The following is a 13239-nucleotide window of genomic DNA, read 5'->3' on the forward strand; positions in this document are numbered from 1 at the left end:
ATTGAGCTATACTAGATGTGCTTGAAAAAGCCTGCAACCTACAGTGCTCATTCAGGAAACTGGGAGTGAAGTAAATCCATATGTGTGTTAGGAAGTCAGTGTTCAGATAGGGCTTGTGTCCTCTGGCTCTTGGTGCTATCATGCACAATTCTGCTTTGAAGAACTGTAGCAGTGATAGGAGTTTTGGCAACAAAATGTGTAGTATGCTCATAGTTCAACACTGACCTTTTGATGCTTTAAAAAAGTGGTTTTTTTCATTTGGTTCAATTCAGAACATTCTTCTATCCTGGAAATTTTTAAAGTACTCCTAAATACAACTACTATTTAAATATTAAATAGAATTAAACAGAAAAAAACATGCTAAGATTCTGGGTTAGAATTCAGCTAAAAATGCTGCATTATCTGTAAATTTTGTTTAACATTGTCTGAAAAACAATCCTAATCCAGACAGGTTTTTCACTGAATTCTCTGGCTGCTCCAAAGCACTTGAACAAAAATAACCTCTTATAAAATCCCATCTGACTTCATCACAGTCTGTGATTCAGAAAGCATCACATTTGTCACAAATTCATGCATAGTCACCGTATAGATAGGCTGTCAGATATACATGATACATACATGCACTAGGACCAGAAACCACAGTGTCTAATCCTATTCCCTCTACTTGTACAAAACACAACCATTTCATCTCACAGGAATATAGGGAAGCATATCAATAGGATTTTAGAGTTTCATTTCATATACAGCTTGACAACTGGGCCAGCCAGTAGCTGTAATTTTAATGGGCTTGCCATTTATACCACTGTATTTCAACAGCAATTTACAAAGTAAACACTGAGTGACACTAAAAGAAAATCTCTGTTTAAACACCTAAAACATTTAAGGGAGTACATAGAATTAATAGAGATATAAAATGGAGTGAGATGGCATTTTCTAGTTGTTTCAGCTAAAGCATTGGCTATGTGATGCTCGTTTTTCTAGGTTGTTCTTCATGAGATCTTCCTCAGAAACTTAGTCTTAATTTTGCAAGAATATTAAATAGTATTTTTCACCTGCATTTGTAATACTATGCCTTTTCAAGGTAAATATTCATGTTACTTCTAAATATTTATGTTACTTTTCTTGTATTATAGTAACAGTACATGAAAGTATGCAGCTTCAGTTGGATACCCCTAGCTTTTAGACTTTACCACTCATTACAGGTACCATGCCCAAGAGATTAGCTAAAATATCCTGAATTTCCTGTGTTCATTTAGGTGGTAATTTTTGAAAAATTTCTCAGGAAACACTGTTCTGTTTCCTGATTGCCCATTTTTTCTACCAGTCCAGGTAAATTACGGTAGCAGTCATTCAAGTGGTTTGAGGGGAACTTTTTCAGTGGAAGATACTTGGTCTTACTGTCCCAGTTCAGTCTCCTCACACTCAGCTGAAAGCAGAAAATGATAAATGCTGTACCTTGGCCAATGCTCAGCATTTAGCAGATGGAGAGACTGCAGTCTCATGTGTCAGAGCAGACAACTGTCTTAAGGGTGGGTACTCTCAATCTGTGGTTACAATTTTAACTTAATCAGCCTTCCTGGAAATGAATCATAGTCCCTTTGAGGATGCAGGTTGCTCCTGCTCATGCCCTCATGTACAGAGCAGCTGCCATTGAATCATTTTCATCAGCCACTCCTTCACGTTAAGCTTAATTTGCTGGCCATAAAAATGGTAAGAAAGTACTCCCTTCCAGCCCTCTGGCTGATACTTCCTTATTTAAAATGCTGCACAGTATTTTTCAAACTTTATTATGGTTTGATTAAATTGATTTAACCAATGACCTTTACTTATTTATCTCCTGATTTGCTTTAAAAATGAAATTTGATTCACAGTTCCTCTAAAGCAACAGAGAAATAACTTAAAGGTTTGCCTAATATTACTTATGTCATTTCTTTTTTTACTACTTGGTTTCTTTCTTGTTTCTTGTTACCTATTGATCAGCATGCACCTTTCCAAAACCTGCTTTTATTTCTTTAAATCTCAAACTACCAATCTACAAAACAAGTATAATAAATCATCCCATATCAAGCTGATGATGCTAATTGTGTTTGTACAACATTTTGAGTTTCTCAGACGAAAACAGTGCGCTGCCTTTACTGTTATTCTAAACTTTCCAAGCACAATCCAGTTTTCTTATTCAGGTCTACTGCAAATACAAACTATTTTCATTAGTTCTGCTGCATGCACACAAAACTGATCAAAATGATAGAAAAATCAGAACCAGAATACTGAAAAAATAAAATCATTTTAATAGCTTGAAATATAATATTATTGTAACAATAATGGCAAAGACATTTGACAGGTGTAGAGAAGATCAAGCTTAGATCAAGCTTCTTTCTGTTTCAAATAGCTAATCAGAGAAATTCCTCTGAACTTCTACAGTCAAGTAGCAGTTGCATCCATTTTCAATTACTTGATTTCTTTCCTTTCTTTTTTTTTTTTTTTTTAATGGAATTAGGAACAGAAGCTTCTGGTTCAAACTGAAAACATGTCTCAATGTGCTTGGAAGTCATCCAAATAGCATCTGCCACAGTATTTTGTCTATTTCTAAACGTTTTTCTTTTCATGATAAATTTGTCCGGTATGCTACAATTAAATGCACTTCCCATGGAGCATCAAGGAAGTCTGGCTGTCTCTTTGGATAACATTTTCAGCCTATTTAACACCATCTTGTCTGCTTTACATAATACATAATATGTGTAGGGATATACAACATTTCACCTCTGTGTTTTGGTACATTTCTGTAAATAAATACTTATTAAAAATGGATTTAAAAAGTAAAGTTTTAGTGCACTGATTGAAACTGTAGAGCACTGCTACTTAGCCACCTTTATAGTATATTCTTTATAATGTAATGAATCACACATCACACTTTCTCATTTAGAAGGTGCAAAAGATAGCATTCTCTGCTTTAAAACCCCTCGTTCATGTGTTACAAAAATAAAGCCTTCCAGCCAAAACTTATCAGTTTATCAAGACTGGAGATACAGCAAGGGTCTTGCTTTATATAATTCCATTTTCTGCCTACGGCAAGAGTGACCGCTGAAATTATTTAAAGCAATTAATTGTTCCAATTTCAGACACTTATAAACAACCACCGTGGAAGGACAAACGAGCGGTTCCTACTCAGTTTAAGAAAGGGGCCACTGATGTGCCATTGATGAGCTTTGGTGGCACGGGCTGCCCGTGCCTCTGCAGTGGCTGTTCATTCCCGATGGACATTCCCCATGGACATTCCCCATGGTCCCCGTCACCTCGCCAGCCAGCTCGAGGAGCGTCTGGCGAGCAGGCCGGGCCCGGCCGATGTTACACTGTTTGTAATGAGAAATCTAAACAGGGAATGGCAGCGAGGCATGACAGGAATGTGTTTCCATTGGAGAAGCCCGTGCAGAGAAAAAGCATAAGCAGAGCCATGTCCAGAAGGCCTTTCAGCTGGCCAGCACGGAAGACTGATGTTATTGTACACGGGCTGTCACGCTGCCAGCCCTCCCTCACGGGTTTGTTTTCTCTCATGCTCTCCCTCTCCCTCTCCCTCTCCCCTCTCCGCTGCCTTCCTCCCGGGGCCGGCTGTTTGCTCAGGTGGACAGTGACACCGTTTGGAACGAGCTGCACTCGGCCGGGGCGGCACGCATGGCGGTGGGCTGTGTCATCGAGCTGGCGGCCCGCGTGGCCTCCCGGGAGCTGAAGGTGAGGTCCGGGCCGCGCCGTGGGTGGGAGCGCCGGGCGGGCCGGGAGCGCGGGGGGCTCAAGGGCGGCGGCGTTCCAGCGCTCGGCTCCGGGGAGGGCGGCGGGCTGAGAGCCGGGAGCGCGGCCGCGGAGGTGTGGCCGTGCAGGAGCTGCAGCGGCCCAGGCAGTGCCGACGCTGAGGGGCTGCAGCCCGAGGGGAAGTTGGTGGACATCTCCGGGCAGTGGCTGCGGCGCTGCCTTTGAAGTCGAGTTTTATTTATTTTTTATTTTTTTAAATATGGTTGTTGAGTCACGTGCGTATTCTCAGGATACCACCCAGCGAGAGGGGAGGCCAGGCTGGCGAGGAGGGCGATGGTGCCCGGCTGCCAGCCTGCCCGTGCTCCTGCTGCTGCTGCCGGGCCCCTTCCCGCTCCTGTCTCCGTGCCGCCGGATCTGCAAGGCATGATGTACGAAACCCAAATTATCCCCAGTCTAAACAATTTATAAAAGCTCCAGACCTGACAGACTTTGACATTTTATTTGGTATTTTAACGGCCCTATTTAAAGGTACACCATATGCAGCCGGAGTGCAAGCTTGCCCCAATAAACATTGTTGGAGCTAACATGTCTCCTTAATGAAACTGTTTATTCGCTTTCCAGTCCACATACTAATGGATTCAGTCATATTTCCAGAATCAAGATGGAAATAAATATTTTTAAGTTAACACTGCCTGATGATTTTTAAAATTACAAATGCTGTTTGGAAAATTTTCTTCCTGTATATTTCTTTTATTTCAATCAAAATATGTTAGCTACCTATTTTGGAATGGGTACACACATTTATGTATATATTTAGATAGATACAGAATGTATCAAGGTATAAATGAGAGCATAGTCAGGTGAAATTCAGTGCTATGACTCTGACATAATAAAATGCAGTTTTATATTTTTATGTTTATCTGAACTTTTATGTTCAGGTACTGAAATCATTAGCCAGGTACCACACAAAATGTGCAAATTTTGAAAGATCGGGGGCATAGTGCATTATATGGGATCCTGTTGTGTATCCTTACTGATGGGTTCTTCATCCCCTTTAAGATTTTTTTGGGCATAGTAAGATATGTAACTCACTGTGCATTGTTCCACACACAGGAATAATGAATGTGAAGAAGGATCTTTTAGCTAGTTCTTATTTTTAGAAACTGTAGGACACACACCAGTGTCTAAGGCAATTTAAAGTCAAGCTTTGGTAAGAATAGTGAGATACGTCCTGTGTGCACTTGTCATGAGTGAGGTCCACTGCAGAATCTTTATACCACTTTATAGAAGTGGTGTAAAGATTCTTTATACACCTCTGTACATCTTTATACACCTCTGTACATTTGTGGTGTGTCTCACACAGTGTGAATGCTCTTGCTTAAATAAGTGTGTGATAGCTGAAAGAATCATCAGCCATTGTGAGACTTCTCTTGCTACTGGTGTTAAAGGAGTCTGTAAACAAATATTTTATATTTAGTACTAGGCTATATTTAGAGCTAGTTTGTAGTTTAATGTAATGTTATTGTTGCTCCTAAATAGAATATTTTTCTACAATGCAAAGAACTGAAGTCTCAAGTAACTTGAAAGTTGACACATAGGAAAGGCAATTTTTCAATATGCCCAGTAGTTGGTTTAAACCAAATCATCAGAAAAACAGAAATGGAAGGGATTTGCTGTGGAAGAGAATTGTGAATATTCCTGCCATTCCTTACAGGTGTTTATCTAACCTGCTCCTAGACTTCCAGCATGAAGCCCAGTGATTTACATGCCTCTATGGCATCTGTATGAACTATCAATCTGCATGTGGTATTTTTCATTTAAGGCTATGGAAAGGTTATTAATGCCTGACTGTCAGTAAGAAAGCAAGTTAGCAGAGTTCTGTAAATGCAACAGTCCTGACATTAACTATTATGGCACAGTCATCCTCTGTGCATTTTCACTGCATCCATTCAAACCCAGGGTTTGCTAGCAAGTTGCTCTCAATACTCTCATATCCTAAATTGATATGAGAGTATTGATTTGGGGGGGGGGGGTTCTGCAGTGGTTTCTGGAGTTTTCTACAATCTCCATCTGATTGTAGACCCATATGGGTCTGTGTGGTCCAGTCTACCTTTATGCTTTTACATGTTCCTTTTCCATCTTCCTGCATTTTATCTGTTGAAAAATAAGTTGATCAGCTGTTTCTGTTACACCAATCTAGTAGTGTGCTTTTGAAAATCTAAGGGGAAGAAGATTAAGTTGACCACTTTCATGTACATTCATTGAGCAGATATGCATGTGAAGCAACCATTTGGGCCCTGTACTGTGAGCGCTGAGTGGGAGGATTAAGCTCTGATGTGAATCCGGAATGATCTTCTACAGCCTCAGAATTTTTGGATGAAAAAAAAGCACCTTCCAGGAATTATAGCATGCAAGCTATAACAGCTCTACAGCATGTTAACTGCAAGATGAGTGCAGCAGAGAAGCACACCACAATAGTTCCCTGGATGTTTACCACTGTGGATTGCTATCAGATGCATAGTGGCAGTTTGGTGTCAATTCAATCAATTTAAACTCCACAGTTTTTTACAACAGTGCTGGGCTAGAATGTGGAAACAAACATCAGTGCCCTGTATGGTTAGGGATCTGACATATAAAGTTAATTTCAGGGAGGTCAGGACATTTCTATGTCTATGCTTATTCCACGGTCTCTACTGATATTGCTTGCTGTGGCACAAAGTGATTGTAATAGGTTGGAACTATGTTGCCAAGAAAAGAGATGAGACTGCAAAATAAATCATGAAAGTCTGCAGAACAATTCGGAGATTCATTACAGAGCTAGGCATGAGTCAAACTCATATACAAGGCAAAAAATTCTTGACTTTATTTGAATTTCCTGAGACTATCAGTCCCATTGCACACAAGTCTCATTGAGAACAGCAAGATGTTGTTCATCTGATTTGGACAGTGTTCAAAAACTGACAAGGAATTAAGAGGAATTCTCTTTGCTGTAGTTCAAACCCCTTGTGAGACATCAGATTTCTTTGATCTCCTTGATCACTTGGAAAAACATCAGTGTGGCAGTACTAGGGATGTAAAACAATAGCCACAATAGTAATTAACAGTGGTGCAGGTTTTAGAGGGGGGAGGGAATTGGTGTGGGGTTTTTGGGAGGGCAGGGTTGGTTGGTTTTTGTTGTTGTTGGGGTTTTTTTGGTGGGTTTTTTGGCTTTGTTTTTTTTGGTTTTTTAAATTAGAACAAATTGCCACTTCTCTGGGAAGTCTTAATCAGGATCGTTTTTATTTAATTAAATTCAATTGTTAAAATTAAGCATTCTAATTGCATTAATAATATCATGAACAGGCATTAATATCCATTTGATATATTTTTTAAGTAGTATTTAATAAAGAATCACACCACTACTGAAATATATAGTACTATAAATGTGGTGTTATACTGAGTCAAATGCTATGCTTTCCCCTTTTTCATTAATTTATTTACATGTCTGATTAATATGTTCTTGGCAATTTTACAGTAGGAGATGAGCCTAATTTTGGCATGAAGGTTACCTTTTTTTGAGCTGTTTGTAATTAGGAAAGCCACTGATGCCCAAGGAGGTATTTATGTTATGTGGAAACAGAGCCACACCTCTCCTGTCCGTTTTTATGTATCTATGTTTGGTCATTTCTCATTTCCTGAGCAGATTTATGTAGAAAGCTTCTAATAGTCTGTTGCCTGTCTACAGACTTTTTGAAGAGGGGAATATGTGGATCTGGGTGAATAGAATTCCACCACAGTCCTTAGCTATAGCAAATAAATCATTGTATCAGATAAAAGACATCCTATGATATATTAGTGCTTGGGGAAGAAATAGTGGTAATGCCCTGCATATGATTTCTTGCATGCAGTGTATCTCACAAACCTGGAAATCATTGTCTCTAGCCTCTACTTAATAACCTCACCTTCAGAAAGAGGGCCCAAAAAGATGCAGAGAGAGAGCATTTATTTCCTGGGAGTGTCTCCTGGGGCTCTCATTGCTCTCTTACATTGCCAAAGGATGTGGCACGGTAAGGTGTTGTCCTGCCCTCCTGTCTCATTTATTGACCGGCCTGGTGCTTCCCTTGCATCTATTGTGATGCTCAACTCTGTTCACCTCTCTTCCCTATTGCTGTGCTGCTTCACTCACAAGCAGCAGTGCACCAGGAGACTCTTCCCTTGCCTCTGCATCTGCCCTGCATAGCAGGGATGTCCCTCCTGCTGCCCAGCTGGAGGCAGAGGTCCTACAAACCACACACTAGAAAAGTCTTGGAGTAAAATAAGGAGAGTTTCTGCATCTGTGGTCTTTTGAGTTTCAGATTTCATTTGTAACTCTTAGAACTTGTAAAGAATCTTATCTTTAGCACTTAGCTTGTGAAATTGTTGTTTTTATTTTTCCTGAAAGAGTTTCGGTTGCTGATATTTTCATTCTGTTAACCAAATTACTTATGTTGATGCTGCCAACTGTTTTGTTGCCATATATTAGGTGTTTATGAAATGGTTAATACTACATTTAAAAAGCTGGAGTTCAGTTAGGTTAGTGTGAAATAATTTTGCAGTAATGATACTTCACTGAATAATGTCCTCCAAAATGTTATTTGTTCTTGTGATAGTTGTTTTATTTTGTGTTGCTTTGTGAACATTAAATGTGTTTTAATTTATTTTCTGATAACGAATTGTACATTTCTCTGTTGGTCTGTCCTCAATATCTTTAAATTGACTGGCAGGAATAAAAATAATAGAGGTGAAAAATATAATTTAAAAATAGCATACTGAATAAAAACCTCTTTGTGGGAGAGGTTGCCAATGGGGAGATAGGAGTCATTCTCCCAAAGGGAGATGACTTTCAATCATCATAGATAACTCACTGCCAAAGAAGAGCATGTAACTGTTGAAAATACAAAGGAACATTGCTGAAACATTTTTCTTCAGCCTCAGATGACCCCTTCAGTACTATTATAAGGTAGGATTAAGTATTTTAAATACAGAACCTGTAATAAGGATTACTGTCTAGTTTACTTTGCATATCCTTTAAATATGTAAATCTTGATGATGGTAGCACTGTTCTGTGATAAACATGTAGTGCTGTATATTTTTTTAATTTGGCAAACTTGAAACAGAAGAGACCTACACAAAATACTGTCAAGAGCTGTTAGGATTTGCTTAAAAAAAAAAAAAAGTTTGAGTGAATTAGGAAGGAATTTTTCAAAAGAACACTCATGAAGAAAGGCACATAAGTTAAAAGTATGGTCTGAGATTGTCTTGAATATCCACTTCAGCTGAATCAAGTGAAGCAAAAGCCATTTTTCTTCCTTATCATATGTGGGTGTGCACATGCACACTCACACAAACAAACATGTAAAGTTGTCCAGTTGGTAGCTAAGGGTCATTTAACAGAATGAATGCAATTGAAATGAGTTTCCCCTGAATCAGAATCTGATACATTCCTGGGATTGTTCTTTCTGATGTCAGGTTGAATCAATACCAAAGTAAACCTCCTGAATTTGGTCATTGCTATTCTGGTGTCTTTGTACAATCCATAGATGACTTAAATTGAACTTGAAGCTCTCATTCCAAATGAGCTTGGTTTTTACTGTTCTCAAGGCATTTGTCACCCAGGGCTATGGAGGAATCATCATGTGGTAAGTAGTACTAATCTAGTGAATAAACAGAATTAGCTTAATCAACCTACCCTTCCCCCCAAGTTCTTAGTTTTCTAGTTTTAAAAGTATTCTAAATAAAAATCTTTCAGCCATATTTCACAGCTCTATTGCTGGGTTTTCTTGCAATAACAGCAACAACAAAAAATTATCATTCTAAAGACAAAATAAGCAAAAAGAGCAGAAGAGAAATGTCTCCCTAGTCCCATAGTATCCTTCCTCTGGTGAAGCTTTAGGCCAGCAATTTTACATGGCTGTCTGAACAACACAAAACTCCACACAGCTCCTCTGGTTGCCTACAAAAATCTCCTTTCCTGAAATGTGCTCTGTGCCCAGGTGCCTACTGGACAGTATTTCTCCTGCAGTCTCTTCCCTACCCTTGCTTCTACCTTTTCACTCTCTGCCCTATAAAAATCTCCCTTAGCTTTAAAAAAAATTCTAAGTGATGTGAGACAGCCACAGAAAGAGGCATTTTTTCCACACCCATCAACAGCATTTTGAACAATGCATGTGTGTAAGAAACGGTAACAAATGAATACTTATTTTACTTATTTTAATCATAAAGATATGATTGATAAAAGCTTTCAATCAAAGTTACAAATGAAATCTTTTAGATAGTAGTTTGTATTCTTTGCTTTTACAAATTTAGAAAAATTGCAAAATTTTGTATTAAACCATCTCTTAGATACTCTATCCCAGCAATTATGGTTATATTTATAGCTGGATGACTGTTATTATTTCATATAATCAGACAACTTTAATTATATGTGTGGTACATGGCTTACCTCCATGACCACTCTGTACTAAAACAGTTTTGTCTGCTTTCTTTCCCAATGTAGTTAACACTAGTTGTGGCTAAACAGGCCATCATGGTTCTATCTGAGCTAGTCTGCAAGCACCAGCTTTTCATGTGTGTTTTCTGATGCTATCCACTTAGGGCTACAGGAAAGCAGACAGGGAACTCTTTGTTTCCATCAAAGTTAAGTGTTTAATGTCCATTTCTGTGTACTTGACCTCTACTAGCTTCCTCTGCAAGACAAAATAGTATTCCCTCATGTCCATTACTGTTTTTTTGGCAAATCTACATGCTTCTAATACTGCTCTGTTAAATCACAGGTTCTTGTTCACTGCATTCGTAGACCCCCGGGGCCAAGTGCTGACTCCTGCTCTGGCTGTATGAGTAGCTTGTAAAATTGTCCCAAACAGTTGCCCAAGGATTTCCTCAGCCTTACACCACTCATTCTCATGCTATGCCTGATGGATGTCATAGCTTGGGATTCTGTTACAGCATGTGGCACTGATAAGAGTATGGTTATCTTCTTCCTGGTAGTAGTTGCAAGTGGATTCTTGAAGGCAGCCAAGACTTGAAGCAGCCCTGATGTTTGTTATTTTAGGTCTTGGCTACACCAGAGATGGCAGAGTTAAGGATAGCAGTAAGGCCACTTTAGGGATTAGGCCTGTGAGCTACGCTGTATGGTCCACCTTTTAAATATAAAGAAATTGGGTTTTTATATGATTTTGTAAGGATAAGAACATATATATATGTGTGTGTGTGTGTGTGTATATATATATATATATATATATATATATGACTTGGGGAATATAAATTCTGACAGGAGAAACTGATACATTTCTGTATAATGATGTATTATACATTTCTGTGTAATTCTTTTTCTGAAACGTGTGCACATTGAAGCAAAAATAGGAGCTTTCCATTAAAAACAAGTGCATGACCAAGACTGCCTTGTTTAAGCACTGGTAGTTTTAAGAGTTAACTGCAAGATAGGTTAAGGGATTTAGACAAGTAGAAATCAAAAACTTCCAGCAACCTTAGGAGCAAGTTGAGCTTCAAGTGTGGAATTCAGACCCCCAGTTAGTTATTCAGTCTTCATCTAAAATACACAGAACAAGTGAGGTTGGAAGTGACCTCAGGAGCTGATTCTATCCACCTCCCTTGCTCTCTGCCTAGAGCTAGCTGCCTAGGTGTATATCTTTTGTATATATCCAGGAATGGAGACTTTACAACTTTTCTGGGCATGCTGTTGTATTGCTTGGTCACCCACACAGTAAAAGGGTTTTTCATATAAAGCCTCTGCTCTTTCAGTGCCTCTTGCCTCTTGAATAGATGACATAGATGTCATTGCTCATTCATACAGCTTAAAATACAAGAAGACCTTAAATTTCTAATATTAATTAACAATTTTTTGTGTTTGAATAAAAGCTGAGGAAGAGCATGACTCCAGACCTATTTTTAAAAAACCTAGACTGAAAAGATGTGTGTCAATATCTATTTTATGGATCACATAATCTAAACACACAAAATGGTGTATAAAAAAAAATTACAAATTCATCCCCATGTTCAAGAAGTTGAACCTGAGTCTTCTACTATTTGTATAAGTGCTCTTGGAGTACCTGCTGTGGTTTATTGCTACTTTTTGCATGGCACTGGCTTTTCTTGAAGTCTACAAAAAGCCAGATGATTTTCCTAGGGTAGTACTAGGCTTGAACTACTATGCACTTCTCTTCAGTGAGGCTTCTCACCATACCTGGAGTACCTGTCCAGGTGACTCTTGGTTCACTTGGAATCTAGGCAGAACAAGATTCTCAAGACTGTCATGTGAATGGAAGAATCATTCACATTTTGCCATAGTGACCACCTATTGCCCTAGAGAAAAATTGTCTGCATCTGCATCTGCAGTTTTACCACCTGTATGGAGGTAATGTAATAGAAACACCAGTGGAACTCTGCAATAGAATGTCAGTTCTAAGCCCTGGATTTTCCACTCATGTTATGGTATTGTCTTGCGTACTTGTCTTGGAAAGGTTCATGGAGAGGCACAGTAGATACCCAAGCTTGATGTAGACCAACACTGTAACCCAGAACATTACAGAAAGGGATTAACTTGACCACCAAAGACAAGAAGGCCACAGTAGGATGTGGCCTCTGTTCTTTGGAAATCAAGCATCCAACTACTTATTTAGAGTCATGAAAGAGGAGTATACTTAGCTGACTGTAGAAAAAGACTAACATTTTTCTTAGTTTTCATTAAAGGTCCAACTCAGCAGGTTTATCTGCAGTCGATCTTCTGTGTAAACTGAGTCTGGGCAGACTTCTCTTCCTTTGTTGTTCAAATATGCACAGATTTTAGAATATCTCTATTCAGGCTTTATTCTTAATCCTCAAATTTAAATAAAGGTAACCACATAATGGCACAGACATGAATCGTTTTTCTAATGTTCATGTCTGTCAGTCAGTTTAATGTTCTGTCTACTTATAAAGGTGTCTGTATCCTAATATAAATAAGGATCTGTACAAAAACGCTTTGAATTTATGTGTGTTGGCTTCATTTTCAACATATTGCTCTGTGTTAGTTTTTCTACCTTTAAAGCAAATTTTTGCTTTTCTGTCTACTGTTCTACTGTCTACTGAGCTTACTGTCTGGTATTTAAAATTGCCTAAATAAAATAAAAAAAAAGTTACATTGTACTAATGTATGCTGTGTTCATGCAAAGTTTGAAAGTAGGAGAAATTAAGTGTTTTATCAATTGAACAAATGTTGCCAATAATTCTGTATGGTAACTAGTTTTCAGTGTTTGGTATATTTCAACTATATTTTATCACCAGTGTAACATATGCACAGTATTTCCTAAAATATTCAGTATTTTTTAAAATAAGAAAATTTCCCATGTGAATACTGAACTTTTTGTGATGTTAAAACTCCTAAAAATTGGTCATGACCCTGTTGTGAATATCCTCTGTGCTGGTGGAGAACTGCAATAGTTAAGCACTGATTCCAGAAATCACCTAGATGTAATAAAA

At 38.5% G+C, this 13239-nt stretch overlaps 1 protein-coding gene across 1 annotated transcript in view; it reads left to right on the plus strand.

The window, feature by feature from the left end:
* Window positions 1-13239, plus strand: part of LOC103812865 (histone deacetylase 9) — a 149874-nt gene that overhangs the window by 31007 nt on the left and 105628 nt on the right. Inside the window, exon 6 of the mRNA XM_050970996.1 lies at window positions 3619-3726. Within this exon, the coding sequence (XP_050826953.1) occupies window positions 3619-3726 (108 nt within the window). The remainder of the gene's footprint in view (window positions 1-3618; window positions 3727-13239) is intronic.

Source organism: Serinus canaria, chromosome 2 (assembly GCF_022539315.1).
Source record: "Serinus canaria isolate serCan28SL12 chromosome 2, serCan2020, whole genome shotgun sequence".
Taxonomy (NCBI): Eukaryota; Metazoa; Chordata; class Aves; order Passeriformes; family Fringillidae; genus Serinus; species Serinus canaria.